General features: G+C 42.7%; 1 protein-coding gene across 3 annotated transcripts in view; it reads left to right on the top strand.

Annotated features, from left to right (window-relative positions):
- TENM2 (teneurin transmembrane protein 2) overlaps positions 1-24,843 on the top strand; it is a 923,271-nt gene that overhangs the window by 648,592 nt on the left and 249,836 nt on the right. For all 3 annotated transcript variants that reach the window (XM_021701194.1, XM_044917119.1, XM_044917120.1), the window contains one exon: positions 10,855-11,093. In XM_021701194.1, the coding sequence (XP_021556869.1) occupies positions 10,855-11,093 (239 nt within the window). The remainder of the gene's footprint in view (positions 1-10,854; positions 11,094-24,843) is intronic.

Below are 24,843 nucleotides of genomic sequence, written 5' to 3'. Positions count from 1 at the left end.
GCTGGAGACTGGTCCATAGGTTTGATAAGGCCCTACCCTCTCAGATCAAATTGGAACAACTCTACAGAGCCATCGCATGACCCAGGCCCAACAGCTCCAGAGCTCCCCATGAGATTGACCAAGGAATCCTTACAACAGCATCGTGGTTCAAGCTTCTCCCTCTGCCCAACCTGCTTTCTTCACTCCCTCACAGGTGCTGTTCCCAAGAGCACTTTCTAAGAAGCTGCCTGCATGCCTCTTTATTTCTCAGAGTCTACTTCCTGGGGATGGCACCTGCACAAGAGTTAGGCGATGACTTCGTTAACCAATATGTTGAGGCCTGGAATGGAAGGACAGTGTGGAGTGAAAATCAAGAGTTGGGCCTGGGTCATGTTAAATTTAAATCATGTTAAATTAAAAAGTCAGATGTCTGACTATATCCAAATGCAGATAGAGTGATAGGTGCAGTACTGAGGGTGGCTCAAATATTCCAGACAAAAACCAAGACCCTCAAGGCAGAGCACAAAGAAGACCACCAAGCCTTTTTATCACCAAAGACTGGACCGAACTCCCAATGAGTCTATCCTATCCTACCTTAGTTCTTTTTTAAATTGAATGCTCCTAAAGATCTGTCTCCCTTTGCTCAAAGAGAAGACATAATTTAAAATCCTTTGTATTTGCACTAAAATCCAGATTCCATGCCCTCAAAACCATGCATAATGTAGTTGTCATCATGCCTACCTCTCTCCTACCACTCACCCTGTGGATCACTGTGTTCCAGCCACATGTTTTTCTCTCACAGACTCAAAAACTAGAACTTTCCTACTGCAGGGCCTTTGCACATACTGTTTCCTCTGCCTGGGATGCTCTTTTCATTGATCCTTGGATGATTAACTCCTTATCTTTAGACTTCCCCCTTTTGATCATCTCAGAGAGGACTGACCATACTGATATAGTCCCAGTTTTCTCTATCTTAGTCCCTTTCTCCTTCATGGCACTTCTCACAATTTGTAATTTCTCCTGTACTTGTTGGTTTACCTGGACTTGAGTTTTGTTCATTCCATCTGTCTCTCCAATTAGTAATTCCGTATGAGGATGCGGACTTAACATTTTATCCAAAGCGTCTGGCACCATGCGATACATATTCTGTGCTCAGTAAATACTGGTTGGCTCATGACTTCATATTTTAGATTTTGAATTGTTTCAAAGGAAAAGGGGAACGTGGTAGCTGCGTGTGTTAGACACCTCCCGCGGGCCAGCCTCTGTGCTCACAGATTGTATTCATGATATCTTTTAGCACTTCCAATGGTTCTGTAATGCACATACTGTTAGCCACCCATTTTTTGGAAGAAGCATCTGAGGCTCAGGGAGATTAATTAGCTTTCCCAACATAATGCCGTTCCTGGTGCTGTTGCAATTTAAGTTCATATATGCCTGACACCAAAGCCTGTACATCTCCACTGTTCCTTAATTGCTGTGTTTCTTCAGTAGATATTTGTGAGCACCTACTATGAACAGAGAAAGATACCAGGAAGCAAAAGATATAGGACCTGCTTTTGAAAAGCTTGTAATATGACTGGGGAGACAAGGCAAACACACAGGACAAATGTGGTAGCATGAAGCAGAATATGATAAAGGGACATGCCCTAAGGTTTCTTCCAGCTCGAATATTCTTTGACTCTCTGAATGGTACAGGCAATAAACTCGATGGGAGAAATCATTCTGCTCGTTGATTGTATCTGATGGCGGGCATTCTTTCTTCATCTACCTCTGGCTGCCGGTGAACACAAATGCAAGTCTATTTGAAATGGCTGTCTCTACACTCCCATATTATAGTGTATGGTGAATTCAAGGTCAAGTTTGAAGTCAAAGTCAGAAGTCTTTGTTTTTTTCCTCTACTATATCAAGACTTTTACCAATTAACTTGAAAAAAGTCAACAAGTTAACAACTCCAGGGGAAAAAAAAAAGACTCCTCATTTCATCCCAAAGACTCTGAAATGGATTTGCTCACAAAACACCAGGTTTCTTTAGTGACCTCCAGAGACCTTGCCTGTCACACTGAGCAGTATATCATTTCATGGGGGAAAAAAAGGAGTTTTACCATGAAAAATACTATGTTATATCACAGTGTGACACTATTTAAATATCAAGAGTCGGAGCTTCTATTTAAAAAACGGAAGGCAATAAATTGAGTTGCTAATTATTCCAGCTGTGAGTATTTTTGGTATGACTGCAAATTTTGAAGAGGGCAAAATAGAGGATTTTCCTGTTGTTCATGGCATATGCAAATGTAGTGATGGTCCCCTATGATCTAAAAGGTTCAGGGATCAGAAACCTTGAAAGCCTATTTTTCATTGCATCAAAATTGGTTTGAGTCTAAGCTTAGGGAATCGTGAAATGAAATGGGCTTTTAATTATACTAATTGGGTTACTGGCTTCTTCAAACTTGGGAAGTAGGAATTTTTTAAAAACATTTTTAAAGTTTTATGTTAAAAGCAACAGTTCACTTCTCAACCCAAGCATAAATTCCCAACTGGAAGAAGAGAACAAGCACATTAGTAATATCTTCAATTCCTTCCCTTCCTAATAAAATTATGTTTAGGGGGTTGGGATGCCTGCAATGTTCCAGTCACTGTGCTAATTAGAGTGGCTTATGCATTCAACAAATATTTTAAATGAACTGGGCACTGTGCTAGGTCAAGGAGATCTAGTAAAGACCAAGATATACACGATTCCTGCCTTCAAGCGATTAATAGCTATATTTATTGACCATTCATTGGATGTCAAGCTCGATGTTAAGCATCTCACACGAATAAAGTCACCCAATCCCCCTAAACAAGCCCATGAAAGTACTAACATTCTCTAACTTTACAGGTGAGGCCACCTAGAGAGGATAAGTAACTTACCCAGTGTCACAGAGTGATAAGAATAGAAGCCAGGACCCAAATCCTGGTAGTCCAAGTCCAGAATCTGCAGGCTTAATCCTGCCTCCTTGGTATGATCCTATTGGTTTCAAAAATAATAAGAATAATAGGAATGCTTATATATAGGGAAAAAGTTTGACTCTAAACATCAAATATTTTACTAGTCTTTCTCTCAAGAGGATAAGAGTTTTGCTCTCTATTTTTAATTTATAATTTGATTTTTTATAATGTATACATTTTATATTTGCAAATAGGAAAATAAAGGCAGAACACTTAAAAAATAACTTAGTTTTGCTGTTCAAGAAGTGGCTGAACAGTACAATATCCAACATCATCTTTCTCATTATCTCTTCTGCTTTTTCGATCCCATCCTGTATGTGTTTCTCTCTCTCTCTCTCTCTTTCCCTCCATGCCCCAGGTCTCTCTGTGTCTCTCTCAGGAGCCCACCCATCGAGTTTCCCCTCTACCACCATCATTCCGTCTCGTACTGGAGAGTGTAATAATGATGCCAGAAAGTGTGGTGGTTATTTAACCTCTCTCTAGCTAAATGTTTTATTATAACTCCTGAAAACCTAATTACAGTAACTTTACATGCTACAGTACCCTTTATGGGCTGCCTCTTTATTAAACTTACTCCTTTAGAGACAATAAACTGGATGCTTTAAAGGGCAGAGCCAGGACCAGTAAAATGTGATGAAATCTCCCATTTTCTGGTGCACACCTGATCTCCCTCACTGATCACCCCATCCCCACTCCAGGTACATTTCTGCTTCTGTCCTTTCTCTGGCTTTTTATCGAGTTTCAGCAACTGCATGAATGATATTAAAAATCTTTTAGGGATTAATGGGCTGTGTATCAATATTTTCATCCACTACTCTGAATACCTGTGAGTTTATTTACTGGGGAGGTCAATTTTCTCAGTAGAACAACAGTCAACACCTGGTTTCTCTGATAACCAGAGCTGCTTTTTTGCACACGGCGCTGTGTTGAGACCATTCAATAGTTTTGCTTGATATCAAGGAGAATGTTTCCTGCAGCTGACTTCATGAGCATGAGAGAACTCATCTGCACCGTTAGTCATTAGTTGTTCTGGTTAAGCTGAATGGTACGCTGTGAAGAAGTAGTGGGAAATAGATTGAGAGAGAGGAGAACAGAGAGGATTGGGGGTGGGGACAAAAACGTGACCTTTGGAGTTGAGGCAGTGCAATGATTTGTGTAGTACATTTGTTTCAAAGCCCTGCTGGGATTTCCCCCTGGGAATAAAGCCAAACCAATAGAAAATAGGGAGACTGCCTCTCAGGATCCCACTAGTTGCAACCTGAGAAATGGTACTTGGTGTTAAGGGATTTTCTATGTTTCCTTTTTTGGTAGGGTTTGAGGTTAATGAGTGAGTTTACTGGTGATTGACTCAGAAAAAAAGGAAAAGGAATCTTTTGTTCGAGTCTCAAGTAGTTTAACCAGCTGCCACTTCTCAACACTTCCACCCTAGATGACGATAGTCAAGTTCCTTCTGTATCATAAGAGTAAAATAAAAATTCACAGTATTTTGAATTGATGGGGTCCTCCTTACATGGATGCTATGCATGAGTTTCTTGTTTGTTAGACATCTTTTTAAAATTTTCCATGGTTGTTAAATCAGAAAAAATGTATGCCCTTAATTTTCTAAGCCAATTTGAAGCAAAATCCTGGTTTGCCAAGATTCTGCCTCAAATACGTGTCTTTGCTGTCATGTAAAATGCATGGGAGAATTGTTGTTAGACATTCTCTCTCTCTCTCTCAGTTTTTATTAGATGGTTTTGTTTTCACATGAGGAAAAGTGACATTTACCAAAAAGATAGCTTCAGGGGAAGTGATGCTCACTATATTCTTAAGAACTCACTGGGATCTAGGGGCCAGAGCTGAGGACGCAGAGCCACTGTCCTTCCTTAGCCTTGCTATTCAATTCCATGGCCATTCGGAGCCCCTAACCTGGGCCAGGAAGGATGCTGGGCTCTAGGACTGAAGCCCACATGGCTAAGAAGGGAAAGAAGCATGCAAGCTCTCCTTTTATTTTTTTGTAAGACATCAAGGACTGGTTTTCTCTATCCCTTTGAGTGTTAGCAAACTCCAAGGACAGCCCTTTGGGGGCCCCTCATTTGCCTTTCCTTTCCGAGGCACAAGTGGCCAATTCTGAGAGCAATTGAGTTGTGCTTGAAAAATGTCAAGTGCATTTGGAAACTACACGTTTTTGCTGACGCCTGGAGTCCTGAGCTGAGCTACTTCCATGACCGACCGCTGGGAAGAAGTTCAGGTGGGGCATCGCAAATGATTCATCAGAGCATACTGAGCAGGCCCCTGACGGGGAAAAGCTGTCTTAATAGCCAGTTCAGGGAAAAATCAGGAGAAGTCCCCTAAGCCCCCTTGGTCCTCCCAGTAACCATCTGCCAGACCATTACCTTGTGGGTCTTGCTCCATTTTATTTATCTTGTTTTTTCCCCCTGCAGCATGTGACAGCAATCCTTGGGTGAATCAAGGCTTACATCTTTTTCAACTTGTGATTATGACAATTTTCAAACATACAGAAAAGTTGGGGCAACAGTACAAAGTAAGAATAACCACCTGGTTTCAACAATTGCTATCATTTTCCCACATTTGCCTTATCTATAAAGAGACCTGGAGACCTTTCTGCTGAATCATTTGAAAGTAAGTTGTAGGCTTCTTGACTCTTCACCCCTGAAGACATCAGCATTCAAAACTCTCATTTAAAAAGATACATCTGGGGCGCCTGGGTGGCTCAGTCGTTAAGCGTCTGCCTTCGGCTCAGGTCATGATCCCTGGGTCCCGGGATCGAGCCCCGCATCGGGCTCCCTGCTCAGCGGGAAGCCTGCTTCTCCCTCTCCCTCTCCTACTCCGCCTGCTTGTGTTCCCTCTCTCACTGTGTCTCTGTCAAATAAATGAATAAAATCTTTAAAAAATAAAAAATAAAAAGATACATCTACTAAACATCTAATGTGTTCTCTAGATATATAGAATTTAAAAAGATACATCTACTAACCATCAGACACATTTGAGAGGTGCAAAATGGTTAGGGTAGAGTTTCTTAAACTTCCAGATACATTAGAATCACATAGAAAGCTTCTTAACCAATAAATGCCAGCCCCCCAGCCCTGGGTCTGGTTAGAGGCCAGAAAGTTGTACTTTCCTAACAGAGCACTCTGGTGATCACAAAGCAGGTATTTATGGGACACAGTCTGAAGAGCACTTCTTTAGAACCTATTTATTTATTTATTTACTTATTTGCTGAATTTAACCTTCTAAAGATCTGCAACAGCAGGTATAGCTCTGTTGTGAAGAAACAGGAGTCTACATTATCTTTGGTACTTTGGTTTAATCATTTTAAGCATCAGAAATTAGAAAAAAGGGATATGATAATCAAATGAGTTTCATTTAGCTAGGATCATCACAGATACCACAATAGCAAAGAGAGGGCTGCGAGCTATAGTCCACTAGGGTTAATGCAGTCCTGAAAAGTACATGGTGTTTATTTGTTTATTTTTCCTGTGGAGGGATCTGGGCTTGTATGTATACATATAAACATCTGCCTATATGCACATGCCCAAACTTGTAAATCTGGAAAACAGAAGTCAACATGGTGGAAGGAATCCTCCTAATTTTAAAATTAAAAATGTTCACAGTGCTGTCCTGTTAACATTCATGGTTTTGGCCTTGGAAAGTTTGTAGGTCATTCATTTAACAAAGATTTGCTGAGTACCCACTATGAGCCAGGCTCTCTTCTAAATGTCAGGGTACAATTTGAACAAATGAGACAAAATGCCTGTTTATTTTAAATGTCATAGAAGTTCAGATCTAATGATGGAGATAGATAATAAACAATATACAAATACATATATAATTTAGAAAAATAGGGACGCCTGGGTGGCTCAGTCAGTTAAGTGTCTGCCTTTGGCTCAGGTCATGATCCCTCGGTCCTGGGATGGAGACCCACATCGGGCTCCCTGCTCAGCTGGGAGTCTGCTTCTCCCTCTGTCTGCTGCTCTCCCTGCTTGTGTGCACACACACACTCTCTCTCTCTCTCTCTCTAACAAATAAAATATTTTTTAAAAATTTAGAGAAATAAAGCAGTTATAGCAGGATGGAGAATGACAGAGAAAGAAGCAGGGGGAGGGCAGGGAAGATCTCCCTGGGAAAGTGACACTGGAGCAGAGTGGTGAATGATGTGAAGAAACAAGCTGTGAGGTATTTCCAGGCATGTATAAAGGCCCTTAGGTGAAAATGTGTTGGATGTGATATGATGAGGAATATCAAAAGGACAGGTTAGCTGACGGAGTGAGAGAGACTAAAGCGGTAGAAGGTATAGTTGGAAAGGCAGCCAGAAGGCAGAACATGGCAGGGCATTGTAGACCATGGGAAGGACTTGTGATTTTATTTTCGTGTTATTGGAAACCTTGATTGATTGATTGATTGATTGGGGGAGGGGATCGGAGAATACTGACATGTGACATAATCTGAGTTCCTTTTTCGAAAGAAGTGTGGAAAATAGACTTGAGTTGCCAGGAGACAATTTTAGGCTCTCAGGAAGGAATCCCATACCAAAAAAAATAATCATTTCCTTCTATTATTTCTTACAAATGAGTGCATTAAAAATAACATTAAGGCAATTAAACTTTTTTTATCTTCATCTTGTGATTTCTCTGATGTCACCAAAACATTGTTTCCAATTTACTGATGCTGTTCACAAATACGACTGATGTTCAGGCACCAGGCACTGGGGCAAACACATGATAGATAGATAGATATAGGTAGATAGGTAGATTGGTAGATAGATATAGATATCCGAGTGTATAATAGATTCTTGAGTGCAAAAAGTGATAGAGGATGGTATAGATACCAAACCTTTTGGAATAGGTTTCCCAAGAAGGTGGTTGGAAGGTGAGTAGGAGTTGGCTGGGGTGGGGTGGGTAGGGAAGCCCAGGAACAGCCATTCCCAAACATGACACGTCATTCCCAAAGGCATGGCAGCATGAACAGCCAGGTTAAGGAAAGATGTGTCTTCTGGTGTGGCTGAAGCAGAGTTCAGGGATCAGGGAGCACGAGGTTAGAGACAAGGATAAAAAAGTTGAATACTTGTTGTAAAGAGTCTGGTCCCATATTGAGATTTCTTCTTGCGGGCATTGGAGGATCAGCCAGGATTTATAAGGCAGAGCACGATGACCTTTGTGGTTTGGGAAGAAAAGTGGCAGGAGGGTTGAAAGGGGACGTTTGGTGCGAGAGGTTTTCAGAAATAAAATGGATAGGATTTTTTCACCCATTGTATGGTAGAAGGTGAGGGGAAGGAAGGAGGTAAAAAATGGCTGCAGTTTCTTAGGCACCTGGGAATAACAGGAATGCAGGAAGAGTGTGAATGGGGAGGGGAAGGAAAAGAGTCCGTGCTTGGCTGTAACTTGTTCAATACAGCTATGGAATGGAGAGAGAGAGAGAGAGAGAGAGAGAGAGAGAGAGAGATGCCCAGTATACAGCTGGAATGGGAGTCTGGACCTCAGGGAGGAAGCTGGTTGGAAATGGACACCTGTTGACTTGAGTCATAGGATGCCTGAAGCCATGGAAAAGATTGAGATCTCTGTGGGGATGAGTCCTGGTGCCCCTGTATTTCTAAATATTTATCAATAATGGCTTGCAATGTCTTTATATTTCTTGGTTTTAGTCTGATATCCTATTTTCACTACCCACTCTTGGAAAATTGTTCAAGAAATACATTTGAGCTAGTTCTAAATCAAATTCCAGCATTTTTCCATCACCCTGGCTTTCTGGTGTGCATATGTTCTAGCTTAATTATAAGACAATGGACTATTATTTAGTGATTTGGAGAACTCTTCAGGTGTTTGTGACATTTGTCAGGCTTTAAATTAAAACTCCTGTTTCAGTCTCCTTATGTTGTTCTGAGAATTAGTAATAAAAGCTACTCATGATGCACTGAGCACTTGCCACGAGACACAGCTTTGGTTAAGTGCTTTTCCTACATGATCTCATGTAATCAGTACAACTGCCTACGCTGTGATGTGAGGTACCTGGGCCATCATTACCCCCATTTTACAGATGAAGAGATGGAGACTTTTAAGAACAGCATTGTGTAACTTATGTAAGCTTACTTGTCCAGGAATGGTACTGTTAAGACTCCCATCCAGGTGAACATTGCTCCAAAACCTGCTTCTAAACACTGTGCTTCTTGCCACCTCTTCCAAAAGACTTTTCATCCGGAGCTCTAAAAGCATGCTATTGGACAAGGAATACAAAGGCTTATTTATGGAATCCAACCTCTTGCCTTTATTCAGATCATCAAACATACTTAGAGTACAAATAAAGTTTTTAACTATCAGTTGTTTGTTTTAATGTTAGCTGTAGTAAATCATTCACTAATCAGATACTCATTTTCTGACATGATTGTCAGTCATCTCAGGTTTGTTTGATCTTTGTCAAGGATTAAAATACTTCCAAGGTTTTGTCTGGAAGCAGCCAAGATCCAAATATTTGTAATAATAGTGATCCTGCCTTAGAATCCCACCAGGATAGCCCACTGAGTCCCATACGCAGGAGCAGTGTGGTGTAAGAGGTCCAACTGGAGGATCTAGAGTCAGGCAGATGGGAGTTGTAGCCCCAGTGACCCTGCTTGCTATCCCCAAGCTTCTGTTTTCTCATTTGTAAAACTGTGGTAATAATATAGGGTTGATGAGAGGTTTGGATGCAAGTAAAACTTTTAGCATTGCAGCTGACACATAGTATGTGGTCCACAAGTATAGCTGTACCTACTAAGGCTTGAAGGAAATACCTCTATGACATTTTGGACCCTTAGATTCTTAAATTCACAAAACATGAGGGAGCTCCATTCAGTCATTCATTTGTTCATTCATTCATTCACTAAACTCTCTCGTGCATGCTGAACTTTGAGGTGGGTACTGGGAACATAAAAATGAACAAGGTATAAAAGAAGACACAGTCCCTGATCTCCGGCTGCTCAAACTCTAGACACTACTTAATCCATGCTTTAAAGTCCACTATCTATTTCCTGGAAGACAATTCATCATTTGAAACAAGGTGTGGCAAGTCACACTTGAAGTCTTATAAATGGCACACATAAGAGAGAAAAATCTGTCAGAGAATTTATGGTCCTTGAAGTGTCCTTGGAGAGACAGCCTCCTGACCCTGAGGAAGGGTTATATTAGGTGTCAGGAATAGACCCCATTACCCTATTGTCACACTATAGCCCAAGAGACCAAGAGCGTCTTGTTTAATTGGCAGGCAAAGATGTTGCCAAAGAAAAAACATGATCCCATGAGCTAGAGAGGCAGTCTCAGGACGGGAAGCAAGATGGAGGGGGGCAAACAGCCCAGGAAGAAGGCTCAGGAGAGACAGTTGAGGGTAACGCTCAAGAGCACAGACTTCCACATGAGATAGAGCTCCGAGTTCATATCCTTGGACAATTGCTTGACTTCTTCAAGCCTGATTTCTCATATCTTAAATGTATGGATATTTTAATATGCAGTTTTAAGTAGTTGTGACAATATATTTCTAGTGCCTTTGCTTATTAGGTTCTACCACATGACACGGCTTTGTGTCCTCCTCACCATCCTCCTCATCATCCTCCTCCTCATCATCCTCATCGTCATCTCCAAGTGACAAACAGTCACCCAGTTTCCATATTTGCTTTGAATACTTTTCAGGATTGTGGTCGAAGATAAGATCTAGATGTATATGGGAACACATAAAGTGATGTGAGTTTATGGAATTAATGTATATGGCCATCAAACGAAATCTTTGCCCTTTTGTCCATGGCAAGGTAGAGCAGTGTACGAGGACCCTACTAGAACTGTATAAAGCAGAGTGAAGGACAAAGCAGCTGGATGTCCCCCAGGAGCCGCCCATGTCCATGCTGACTCTTTCCTTTTTCCTTGCCAGGCACTTTCTCTTTAAGACCTCCTCGGGGAGCACGCCCCTGTTTAGCAGCTCTTCTCCGGGATACCCTTTGACCTCAGGAACCGTTTACACGCCACCACCCCGCCTGCTGCCCCGGAATACCTTCTCCAGGAAGGCCTTCAAACTGAAGAAGCCCTCTAAATACTGCAGCTGGAAATGTGCAGCCCTGTCCGCCATCGCCGCAGCCCTCCTCTTGGCGATTCTGCTGGCATATTTCATAGGTAAGTCAGGGCAGCCCGCTCCATGACCCTGGCCGTGAGGAGGTGGGGCATAGGCCATGGGCTTACGAAGGGAGAAGCCCTCTTTTGTCTGGACAGTTTGCTTGTTGGCTCCTGAAAGATGTAAACAATGAGTGAGGGATGGGAGCTCTTTTTCTCTCCTGAAATGTATTTAAATCTGATGAGCTGCTTTCTCAAGATTCTAAATAATATTTATCAGACATGTTAGTAAGCATCCCTACTGTATTCTTTCTTGGAGACGAGCTGAAAATTGTTGTTTCTACAAACCCATCCCTCATTCCCGAAGTAGCCTGCTAGTCTCTTCTGTCACTGGATATTAACCCAGGTCTGTGCTCTAAAATGCCTGCAACATGGGTTAACTTCAGCCAAAAACTGAATAGAAGAATAGTGACCAGCATGTCTTGGAGCATCTTGATTCAAAGCTAACATCTAGCTAAGTAGCTAGCTTATTTCCAGAGGTGTGGAACAGAAACAGGATTCAGAGGTCAGAGCATCCAGTCGGCTCTCTGTGTGGAATCAAGTCACCTAGACACAGTGGATCTTGCCCACATCCTCTCCTTTGCTTCTGTCCCTTTAGCCTCAACTTGAGTTGCACCACAGCCATGAATCAGGTTCATCTTTCATGCCAGCTGTGCTTCTGGGCACTCAGGATGTAGCTTAGGGTAGCAGATTGGTGAAGTTGCTGGGGTATCTTTCTTCCTATGCCAGGGATGTTGGTTTGCATCCATGAGGTGTAGCCCTGTAACTATGGCAAGCAGCAGGTGCCAAGAGCTTGGGGGCAGGGTGCCCCACACATATGAGCATCCTGGGCTGGCCACAAAGCCTGCTCACAGCTCTTGGCCCCAACAAAGAGCCCCGGTGTTGCCGCTCTGTGAACTGAGCTTGCCAATGGCAGAGCTCCTGGCCCAGGCAGAGGCCACAGTGGTGTTTGTTCAAGTGCATTTGAAACACTTGATGGTTCTGGCTGGGTTTCAGGGCATCTATGACAGGCGTCCCCAGATGGGCTGTACCATGTGGCAAAGCAAGCCTATAAAACACCAGCCGAAAGAGGCTGGCTCCAAAATTCTTCTCAACACTTATGCTGCGGAAAAAGGGCAACCCTGATCATTCTGACTTTGTCCCTTCTCCGTCAGCCATGGGGCTTCCACACCTCCTTCATCCTCAGGCAGCCAGCGTGGTAGCGTCCAGAGAAGGAATTGGTTCAGGACTTCCAAGACTGTTCTACCCAAGCTTGCCTGATGGTGAGGGCGGGTGGCCGTGTGGCCCCCATGATCTGGGGCTCTGCCCAAGGCCATCACAAGCCAAAAACTGGTGTGAAGTTTTCACTGTCTCCCATAAGATTGCTATGCTCACCTTAATACAGAAAAACCCGTTTTTACATTCTTTACCAGTCATATCTCCTAGGAATGCCCTCCAAAAGTGAGAAAAGTGACACTCTGGGGAAAGGTACCATGTTTATCTGGAACTTTGCAAAAGCCTTGGTGCTATAAACCCCAGCCCCACATTGGCACAGAGGTCTGACACCCATGTACCCCTGATTTAAAGTCATGTCTGCTTCTCACTTGCTCTTGTTGAAGGTTGAAGTAATGGATTGACTTGAGGGAGGGGGAAGGTGTCCATTGCAGTCTCAGTCACTTCGCGTAGAATCTTTTGCATCATTAGAGGTAGTTCTGTGTACTTCCCCAGGTAACTGTTCAAGGAGGCTTGGTAAAAGTAAATTGAATTGCCTTCAGGGTCTTTGCATGATTTGGCTTTGTGTCAGAAACTTCAAAAAGGGTCCATGAGCTCACTTCTCAGGCTTAATGTTCTGCTGAGCTGGTGGGCACCACGGGGAGCCCAGATACAGAAATTGAGGCACTGCTCACCTCTGCCAATACCATCCCCAGTGTACCTCCTACTCCACTTGCCAGAGAGAGATAGATGGCTACTGCCTGATGTACTGAGCTTCATAGCTAAAATATAATAGCTTTCTGTAGGGCGATTACATAAGTGGGAAACCATATAGTCAGAGTTTAATGTTTTAATTGGGTGTGTAACTTGTAAATGATGGATTAGGAAGCATATTTATCCTCCGTCTGGAGGCTACTGAAAGCTGGACCTGAGCATCTTAGGATGGTTTATTAGATTATAATCCATCATTTTCTATTATGTATGCTTTAGGTAAGATTATTCTTTAACTCTGGAGTATTAAAGCATAGTCTATGACTCAAAATGAGTGATGGTAGGGGCCAGTTTCCCCAGAAGTAATGGTGGTGAGTGTGGAGCCAGAGAGCTACTCTCCAGAGGGCATGGCAGCTCTGCAAGCACCATGAGGGGTCATGGGCTTGAATGCTGATCTTGACCCAATGATCCCTTTCTCCTTTGCCTTGACAAAGTTGTTTTCTTTCTGGGTCTTGGTTTCCTAAGTAAAATCTGGAAGCATGATGGTTATTTATGTGCAGAAACTCCAAAGTATGGTGAGGATTAATTAATGTGTATAAATCACTTTGAAGATGAAAAGCAGTATATTATTAATTACAGAGCTGCAGGGGCATAAACAGTGTATTACAAACGCAGAGAAAAGTGCTGTTGGGAGCAATGAGTGCTTGTGCCCCCACCGAGAAGATAAGCCATCAGGGAGGGACAGAAAGGCAACGTAAAAGTCAAAGCCCTCCTGTTAAGGAGACCTGAGTTTTTAAGACCTGAGCTCATTCTGGTTCATACATGACTCCGTGTTCCACTAGAACATGACAAGTCCTGAAACTGAAGCATCAGCCCTGAGATATTTATGGATAGGCACTAGGCTCAGGCCTGCCAGGAGCTGTGACAAATAGGTCAAATTATCTTCCTTGCATGTTCAAACCCATGAAGAGAAGACTCCAGAAATGAGCAATCTGGACTAGTTCAGCCCCATGACAAGTTCTTCCTTACATCCAGCATGTGAGTGAGTTTGAAAGCAGACGAAGGTCAACCCTTGCGCACATGGGAAGACGTAGACCTTTGCCAACTCAGGAAAGATTCCCCGGTTCCTCCTGACATAACTGGGAACAAAGATCTTTCATGATGTACTCTTCCATCAGATTCTTCCTATGCCAGATTCTTCCAGTGTACATAACATCCTGGAATAAATTACTCTGAAAAGCTGCATAAACTCCTAGGGGACCATTTTGTGCATCACTCAGCCCCTGGCCCACATGGTTCCTAGGGGTTACTGGCTGTGAAATGCAAGAGAGCTTCCCTCTCAGGAAGTGGTCTTACACCCTGGAGCAGCTCAAGTACTCTCATTGTCTGCAACACCAGAAATCCCTCTAGATCCCTCAGTTCCTGCATCATGTAACCAATATAGCATTTCTCACCGGTTTTATGCCAACTCTGCTGTGTTTTTATCCTCATAGTATACATATCAATAACTGATTGGCAACTTTCATTTGCAGAGAACTGTCGGCTTTTTCATTGAAAGCACCTTTGTGTAATTATTAAATTTGAACCCTATCCCCAGCCCCCACCATACGCTCCAGCAGAAAATAAAATCGGCCTCTTACAGTCGTTTCACAGAGTTGATGCTGAAGCCCAGAGTGCCTGCAGTCACGTGGCCGGCTAGTTGCAAGGGTAAGACTAGGTCCTTGGTCTCCTGATTACTCTCCTGATTATTTCCAAATACTGCATGAGACCTCAGTGATCCCTTTTGTAGCATCAACTCCCTGTATCTGATTTTGTCCTTATTAACAAGGGAGAATAATTGGTTCCTTTCCTTCCCAAACCATCTTCTGATGATTCCCTCAATGGAGAGAAACCATCTCTCTTCCTCAGTCTCCTAGCCTGCCCTTAGGTTGCTGTTTTCCCAAGCATCTTCTGTCACAGAGGTCAGCAGACATTTTCTGTGCAGAGCCAGATCACAGATGTTTTTGGTTTTGTGGGTTGTGCGGTTTCAGCCCAATTGGTCCGCTCTGCGGTCCTCTGGCAGAAGCAACCATACCCACAGCCATACGTGGCTCTGTTCCAGGAGACTCAAAGTATGGACACTGAAATTCGAATTTTATGTACTTCTCATGTGTCATGAAATAGTATTCTTTCGATTTTTTTAAAAACTTTTTAAAAGGTAAAACTATTCCTTAGCTCATATGCGGTTCAAAACATACGAACAGGTGGCAGACTGGATTTGGCTGGCCCTCGGGCCATGGTTTGCCAACCCCTCTTTGATTATATTACTGTTCTTTTCCTAAAAATACCTTTTCAGAGTGTCTCCATTTTTACAGAAAAAAAAAAAAAAAGAAAATCTGCTTTCAGCCTGGCTAAGAGTCCAACCCTCTGTCCACTGTAAATGGAGCAGGTGATTATTTTCTGAGGCTGGCAATCCCACTTTGTAATGAATAATTACACCTACTTTCTGATCCATACCAAAAAGTAGAAAAAGCAAGCCACTTTTCTCTTTGAAAACTTTCCAGGGGATAAAACTGTCCATCCTGATAGGCTTCATGAAACAGTGCCTCAACTCTTGGGTGGTGTGCAATTGCCTAAAAACTTTGCCAGGTACTCCCTCATCCTCAATCTTCAGTTATCCCAGGTTCCTCTGCAAAATCTCTGCCTGTTTTCAAAGGTGCCTCAGCCCCTGGTGCCTTCTTTGTTGGGGTTTCCCAATAGGTTGTAAGGGTGCAGGTTCACTGAAGGGTATCTCTGCCTTCTTGTCCTAGGTTAAGGTTGGATAGATCTAGTTTCCTTAAAAGGCACCAAAGTTCTTCAACAGGCTACCCCACGTCAAGGAAGAAAGATGCTTGGCATGGATGACTTCAATGTTGATATCCAGATAATCCTAGAAATTCTAAGATGAGAGGCAACACAATGGTTCACCATGACACGGGACTCAGACCATCACCCGCGAGTTAAAGACAATACGGAACATACGCTGAGTTTCTGTCAAAATCTCTTCTCATGGTTGGGAAGGGAAAGGGTTGGAGGGAAAGATAAGAGCATTTATGTCATTCTGAATTAGTTTTTAGCTCTTCAGATCTCTGCCAAACTAAAATACGTATATATATTAGAAAGTCACCTTGTCTTTTCTCACTACAGTAATTCCTGCCAAATATGAAATACTATGTTTTAAGTAAGCTGCTCAACGCTCTGTCTTCTGCCACTCTCACTTTGATCTGGGAAGAACGCGGGCCATCAACATGTCAGGATGTTAAAAGTGTGGTAATTTGGGGTGCTTTCAGTTTCTTTTGAAAACAATGAGAGATTATTTTCTACAGAAACTAAAAGCCTACAATTTATTTAAAGTTGCTACACTTGAAAATTGATATGTTGAGACTCCTACTGATGAATCCTGTGTTCAGAGCTGATATTTTGTGTATTCCCATCTCACTGAACAGAGCAGATTTGGGGAAAACATAAAGAAAATGACAGAAAAATGATGAGAACAGTACACTTACCCATCATCCTTTGTGAGGGTACAGCCTAGGAAAAATTTTGGCCCTCTCATTCAGACTCACAGTTCTTTGACTATCCAGAGAGATGCTAAACCTTGACCTCTGCATGAATTTGACATTATGGATTTACCTCCCATTATCTAAAATGCAAAAGGCTGGTGATTAAATCTGAACAATCCTGCAAGTAACATTTCCACCCAACTCCCCTGACCCAGATGGTCAAAGCTCATAGTTAGCCCCACAGAGAAGGAGAGAGCTGCCCACAAAGAAGTCAGGGGACCCAGTCATGTTGTCAGCTCTGATGTTAGTAACAGACTTTAGATATGCTAATGTGCTCTTAACCAGATAATAAAGTCCTGTCAGCGCTGACACACTGGTGAGTCTTTGGCAGTGGGGCTCCCATTTCAGAAGTGCACACCCAATTTCAGAAGATCTGTCAATTTATGGAAAGTGAATTAAGTCATCAGCTAGGTCTCCATCACCTGGCAGCCTTGTGGCAGCACGTGTATCTCATGTTTGACATTCAGGGACGTTCCTTTACCGAGGTGAGGTATCTTTGTTTTCCGCTGCAAGGCACCTGTCAGGTGGCTTTCCCACCTTCATGGGCATACTCCATGGATGAGGAAGAGGAAGCAACTCTTGGTCCTTACTCTGTAGACCATCTTAATGCAAAACCAGGGGAGAGTGAGTAGGTGCTACAACCCCACGCCCCTCAAGGACCCCGACGGGGAGTTAGGGCATCAGTATGATCTGCTGGCCCAGGACTTCGTGGCTCCGTGGAGCATGTGTTGGGTGAATGCGAACGGAGTGTGCACCACCTTAACTCACCATTCAGGCCTTTGTCCTGAAATTTTTCTGGGACAGTGATCTCTCCAGCAGTCATCAGTTCAGAAGCAGTAATGGGATGCTATGACATTATTGTGTCTCTCTCCACATGCTTGGTTTACTTGACTGGCTCACTTAGGGTGGTCACCAAGTGCACGGATCCTTTACCTCCCACAGGAAGCCTTTAAATTCCTCATTTCTTAAGTCTTTCATGTGTTTGTTTATTTTTACTTGTTGCATGATTTAGAATTCTGGATATAGCTTCTAATGTACTATAAATAAGTATTATTTCGTTCTATGTTTTTACCTATAACACAACTGCAGAGGTTCTTGCTATAGTAAATAGAAGAGTACCAGTTGAGGTGCCTGGGTGGCTCAGTCGGTTAAGCATCTGACTCTTGATCTCAGCTCAGGTCATGATCTCAGTGTTGTGAGATCAAGCCCCTCATTGGGCTCACATACCGAGTTCTCTCTCCCTCTCCCTGTGCCTCTCCCCTCTCTAGAAAGGAAGGAAGGGAGAGAGGGAGGGAGAGAGGGAGGAAAAAGAAGAAAAGAAAAGGAAAGAACCAGCTTGATGTAACGCAAAGCACAGGCCTGGGCTTTGGTGTCAGAGAGACCTGAGTTCAAATTCTGATATGTATACGTAAAAGCTGTGTGACTTGGGCTTGCAGTTTAATCTCCATGTACCTTAGTTTCCTTATCCAGAACAGTGGAATAGCTCCTGCCTTGTAAAGATGTTTCAGGTGTTGACTGAAATTATATATGTATACAACTTTTCTTCAAATGCAGTATGTCATCAAGTATGGGAAATGTCATTATTGTACGTATCCCCAAAGTACTGACAGGTACTTCACATTTATAGTTTTTATTTTGCAGTTTTGTAAAGAGGTAGCCACAGACCACTTGGAATGATATACAACCGTGTGAATAGATAGGTCCATGGCCAGACCAGCAGACCAGCATGCTGCCTGACCAGCCACGATTATACAAAAACACCAGTTATAAAAGGCATTCTGGTTTCAGAGAGATAAAAAGGTGAAAACCTCTGAGTTTTAGCATCAGTGAAGTGCGGTGGTACCTGGCACACAATAGAAGCTTATTATGATGATTGTATTGGCTACCACACTCCTCGACCAGGTTCATAGCAAGGTATAAACCAGGTTCTTTGATCATTGTATCTCCAGAACAGTGCCTAAGACCTTGTAAGCATCAATAAATATCTTTTGAATTAATAAATGCTGATTAGGGTTAGGGCTGAGTTGGATCATTTGTTGACAACCTTATCAAATACCCAGAATCCTCGATCCCTAATTTCACTGGTACCCTCATGTAAAGGGAAGTTTCTGGTTCCCTGATGTTATAATTGCCTCTGTTCCCAAATTGCATTTCCAAGTTAGAAAGCATTTAGGCAACGGAACAGTTAGGGGGGATGTGTAAGCACCACATTTAAGCCCTCTAGCAGGAATCTGTGATTCCCTGAAATCGAGAGAGCTAGCTGAGTGAAACTGGGAAGTGTTTGTGTCTGGCATACGGCCACCATTTGGCACTCATATTACAAAAGTATAGCAGAATTTAGTTGGAGTTCAAGGTGAAGAAGCAAATAATGGCATAAATCTGAAAGTCTGTTGGCTGCTTCCCTGTAAATGAGGATGTGCTAAGAAATGAAGCAATTGCTACAAGGCACCAAATAGAGAAAAAGACTATTATATGGTGAATTAGGTCTGTGTACACAAGCCATGCAGAATCTTCTGTGCTCTGAAATGCCCTACTTAGCTGTGTAGCTTCATACGTGACAGAAATTTGACCCCTAAGTGAACTTTTAGAACATTCGTATTTTTCTTAAGGTCACCTTAAATCATACTTCTTGTGCCCTTCATTGAAAATTCCTTTCTAGAAAATTCACATTTTGATTGTTAAGAATAGACACTCAGAATTTTTGCCTGAGCCCTTTTCTCATCAAATAAATCATTTATTAAATTGATGTCCCATATTAAGATCCTCTGCATTAGGGGGGCAAATGGTCCATCAACTACATTAACATATTTAATATTACCATAAAAGAGAGGATAATGCATTGCATGTTCCACTAATTTCATTTTTTTATTATCAACTTCTAGCCTTAAATAAATATGTAAATATCAGAATGTCTCAGAAAATATAGCAGTCCTCAGCTACATGTTGATAAGAAAAGAGTTTTGCCGAAGAAAATATTGTCCTCCCTTCTTGGAAAGAGAAGTTTATATGATACATAATATGTATCATCTTTCAAAGGCTTTTTTTTCCCTAAAAACCAGGAGGTTTGCCGGGGAGGATGAGCTTTGCCTCCAATCTTTGCCTTTCTTTCATCATGACTTGATTCACAGCTGTTAGGGAAGGGCCTTCCCTTGGGATGGGTTTTCAGTGGAGTTAGGTCATTTGCGGGAAGATTTGTACAAACATGTTTGGCACTCCCCTAGGGACTCTGATCTTTATAAAAGAAAGGCATATTACCTTGCTTTTGCCTTTGCAGTCATGATGCAATCCTATCAGTTCGCTTACTTATATTACACCATGAGCGTTTTAGAGGCACGTTAATGAAGTTTAGATTAGACTTGCTTATATTCCCCAGGGAGAAGTAAGTGGCAGTGTGTCAAATACATTCTGCTCTTCAGGCCATGATAAACAAGATGACGTCTTGCAAAGAAGTTTGGTGCGCCTTTGAATTAGAAGCATTGTTGAAACTGGTTTTAAGGCTACCTTATGCCCCACATTTTACAAACCTGGACCACTAGGGCATTCACTGAATTAGAGTTCATGTGTTTAAACTTTCTTTTAATAAGAAGTTTAGTATACTTCCTTGACAAAGTTCTCTCTTCTCTTGAGAGAATTGTAGGTTAAAGACGTTTATCCCCCATGAAGGATCTTTGTGCAACTTTGTATATTCATATAATGTATTTTTTATTAATTTAGAATATATTAAATTTATTACTTTTATGTTTGTCCATTGCACAAGAAATGTTCTTTAGGCAAGCGATCGGCGGGTCACATTATATGCTGGAACCTGTTGACCAGCCTCAGAATCTAGGACGTTTTTACTCAAAATTTTTTCCTAGACCTAGGGTCTCATAAGCAACCCCATAAAATAGTACACTTAATAGGAAAGCTGAGAGAGCCTAGGTAAGTTATGTTTTGCATAAACGACCTATGCCTTGATGTTAAGACATTTGCGTTTCATTTTTCCCAGACCCGTCAGGGAACAGAAGCTTTTATACTAGAAAGCTTTTTATTAACTCATCGGCATGAACAAATGGTCAGCCATCCTTTCTTCCCCCTAGAAATGGTCTAACCATTACACAATAAGAAATTGAGGAGATTTGTGTCTATTTTTAGCCAGTTTGTTTTTGTCAAATGAAGGCATTATCTCCTCTTGAATTTACTTTAAAAACTGTAAAGCTTCTCAAACAAAGAAGCTTGCCTGTGATTAGCTTATACTTCTAAGGAACACAGCAGTGAAGAGCCAAAAAAAAAAAAGAATATATACCAAAAAGAATGGGTTGAAGTTAAGACAAAAAGTAAAGGGCTAGGCATCAGAAGCTGTGAACAGAGTAATTAGAAATGCTCATGAGCAATGCTAGCTATGAGATGCCATCCGCTAAGCAGGATAAAACATGGAACAATTAGAAGACACCAGAATGGCGGGAAAGTGACACCCAGCACATCAAATGACACATGATCTTCTGCATGATTTCTTGAGCCAATAAATCCAGCCAAGGTAATGAGATGAAAAGCAATCCTTGAGAATTGCTTGGAGGTGCTGTTTCACCCCCTCATCTTACATCATTAAACTTTCGGTTCCCTCATGAACTACTTAGATAAATAACAGTGGACAGCTCAACATTTATCCAAATAAACCAGAAAGCCACCATGATAAAGGAAATTGAATTTATAGACACAGCAGGCCCTTGCCTAATAGATGAGAGTAATGTGTCTAATGTTGAACATCCATCTATATTTCAAATACAGTGTATCTTGGGGAGGGAGGGGCATGAAAATCACCTCCTACAAAATCATTTCTCACTAAGGTTGGTTTATCGCCTGTTGGGTCTAATTGATACTCATGTAATTCCACTATAGTCTTTGCTACTACAAATGATACAATAGAAGGAAAGAATGAATATGCCTTTTGGCTCCCAGGGGAGCATTGAAAGTTAGGCTTAGAAAAATCACCTTTGTCTTCAGATGTGTTGTCTTTAGAATGACCCTTGAAGCCAGGAAGCAAGTATATTTGTTTTTTAATCAATTGAGGGCATTCACGAAAGTCTTCTATTCCCTCTTGATCAGAAATGGACATGAGGGAAGAGAATTATTTTATACTACATCCTTTCTCTGCCTTATTTTCCTGTCTTCATGGTGTAAAAGAAGGTCCAGTAGGAATATCTGAGACGACCTGACAGTTTTAACTCCCAACCAAATTCAATGGACTTATGAACTTCTAACATTTGGAAAGGTTTCCTAATTCCTAATTGGGCATGTCTTGGTCTCAGATAGGACATGGGTTTGCCCACGTTGATAGCAACTTACTACTCACCCACATCTGGAGGTGGGGGGTGGGGGCGGTCAGAGGGGTTGGGCAGGGGAGTGGGGCAAGGAAAGAGAAGGGACAGGAGGTCAGCCCCCCTATTTAGCATGTGTGTGAATGATGCTCCCACAGATCCTGCCCCAAATGTTCTGGTCAGGAACAGTCTTCAATATGTGTACTTTTTTTTTAAACACTTTTTTTTTAAAGATCTTATTTATTTATTTGGCAGAGAGAGAGCGCGCGCACAAACAGGGGGAGCAGGAGAGGGAGAAGCAGGCTCCCCATGGAGCAGGGAGCCCGATGTGGGACTCGATCCCAGGACGCCGGGATCATGACCTGAGCCGAAGGCAGATACTGAACCGACTGAGCCACCGAGGCGCCCCAATACGTGTACATTTTAATGAAACGTTTTGATGGGTACATTTGGTCTGACTTGAAGGAAACCAGCTTCCAACCCTGCTTCCAAAGGTTTAATCTTACACAGTGCTTGTTTGCATCCACACAGATGTGGACGTTGCTGCTGCTTCCCCTTCTATCCCCTCTCCTATATGGTCTACCATTCAGTATCCTTAGAGCAAGTCCAGATTTATCCTGCTCTGTCAGGTTTAATTTTTTAAAAGGAATATACATACATCACAGTTCCTTTAATGTCAGACTTTTAAAAGTGTGCTAGTGTGCAGATGGCAACTTTACCCCACTTCTTGTCCCCCTGGCCCCCACCTCTCCGCCTTGGCTCTTTAGGTGGGGGTGGTCAGGGCAAAAGTGTCCCCAAGGGCTCGTGGTCTTGGCCCTGTCTGGGAGAAAATATCTCTGTTTCTTTTGTGGGGATGTGGATGCCAATTGCATGGTATTTTATTCTTCTCTTCAAAACTGACAGGAATTAAGCCTTTGGAAAGGTCAGCTGACCCAGCAGTGCTCTCTGTATTGTAGTGAAATACCAATGGCTTGTTTTAATGTCAGAAGCAAATTGGAGAGTGGACCCGACTGAAGTATTTGTGATTAAATTTGTCCTGAAGGAAGAAAAAGAATTGTCTGTCACGTTCGCATGACTAAGGGGTTTATTAAACAAGCTGTTGTGCACCCCACCCAGGGAGAAGGCTGGTCAAAACATGAAGGGGAAAAAAAGAGAGAGAGGGAGAGATCACACGGAAGCCAAGCCTGAACTCTTCTCATAACTGCATGTCTGAGTACCTTGGCTAATTTGCCCACGCCCTTTGTCATTCTTTCTTGATCACACACTACTTACTGCTGCCTCACCCTGACCAAAAACTTTCCTGTGCCCTGTTTCCCGCAACAGCACGAGACAAAATGACAGAACACACCCAAAAATCTGGCTCATGGGGAAGATACCCAGAGTGGCCCCAGTTGGCTCTGGGCTTGTGGCTGCACCCTTCACAACCCAATTACCAGGTCAAATGGACAGCAGGGGTTTTCTTTGCAGGGCTAGTCTGGCATCTCTTTCTGTGGAAACAGAGAAGGACTCCAGACATGAAAAGTGATTAGGTGTGCATTGCAAAACAATAGAGAAGATTCTTTACATTGTGCAAATGCTGTCACATTTTGGCTGATTTTCATTTGTGTGATAGGCCAAGGAGGGTGCGGACCCTAATGGCAAATAACCTTCATTGATGCCAAGGGGGAAACAAGTATCACGAGAAAAAGCAAGCGTGCACAGGGACAAAAATACGGGAAGGCATTCCTTTCAGTAACTGTAGCATGTATGGTGTGTGTGTTTTTTTCCTGGGCATATAAAAGGAGAAGGGGGCCCAATGAATGGTGAGAGACAGTTACACTTTCCACTGGCTTCTGTAGAACCAGAAGGAACCACATGTTCACCGTTGGCCTAGTGAAGAAACGGAAGCTCAGACTTCGTGGTCAGCTCAGAAAATCCTCTGACTTTGATTAAGCCAGTTCTTATTTTTCCACTGGATGATGAGGCTACAGTTTTAGCCCATCTCTTCACACTCCTGTCCCCAGCATCCTCAGAGACTCTATCCATTTATCTTCGAAAGCCAAAGAAAAGAACATGGTGTGAGAGGAGGGAGTAAAGCCAGTGGCCCAGGGAAAGATGACTCAGATGCCGGATGGGGAGGGACTTAAAATCTCCACCCTGAGCCATGTGCTCATGGCAGAGTCCCAAGGTTCTAGCCCACCAGGGTGACCGGGGGCCGGGGGGGGGGGGGGAGGCGGGGGACGGACCCTGGTAGCTTGACTGAAGGCTTGCCACATATGCAGAAAGGTTCCCCGCATCGAAAAGAATTTTGATTTGGGGCTTTAATGCCTTTTGAAAGCGCATCAGGAGTAACACTGACATGCTTTTGCCGCAGCCTTGGAATCCTAAAATAAATAATAGAAAAATTGTGATTTAAAATATAATTCCAAATACTAACTGGGCCCCGCTGCCTAGATGAGTAATAAGCTTCAATAAATGTGTGACAGGCACAAGGCTCTTCAGTGTGAAGAGTAGTGAGGCCTCAGAAATAGAAATAGGTTTTTCATTACATGAGGGATTATGTTCAGCCTGACTGTGGAGCCTGTTCTCGGGGCCACAGCTGCATCTTCTGCCTGCAGACGTATTAACGGGTAATAGTAAAGCGGGCCCACACAGCCTGAGACAGCGATTTGTTTTAGGGAAGGGAGAAAGGTCGCTTTCTCCCACTTAAGTCAGGATTAGCATTGTTTACTACACACTTTCCCTTAAACTTCTATTCGTCTGCGCTAATGAGCTGCAATTGGAGTCAGGTTCCACCTGGGTGCCTGCTCAAATCTGCAAGGAAGCCAGGGATGGAGAAGTCGGCGTGGTTTGGGGTGCTGGTGGTTGCTATCTTATTTTGACCCACGTATGCACACCAACACGCACGAGTATCCTTCACTTTGAAGATCGTACAAAGTTTTATTGTTTAATTTCAAGCAAACTCAGCTATTCCTTTGAGGCTTTCCTAATACA

This window comes from Neomonachus schauinslandi, chromosome 7, assembly GCF_002201575.2.
Source record: "Neomonachus schauinslandi chromosome 7, ASM220157v2, whole genome shotgun sequence".
NCBI lineage: Eukaryota > Metazoa > Chordata > Mammalia > Carnivora > Phocidae > Neomonachus > Neomonachus schauinslandi.
The sequence above is the reverse complement of the archived record's forward strand: the minus strand, read 5'-3'. Positions and strand labels throughout refer to the sequence as shown.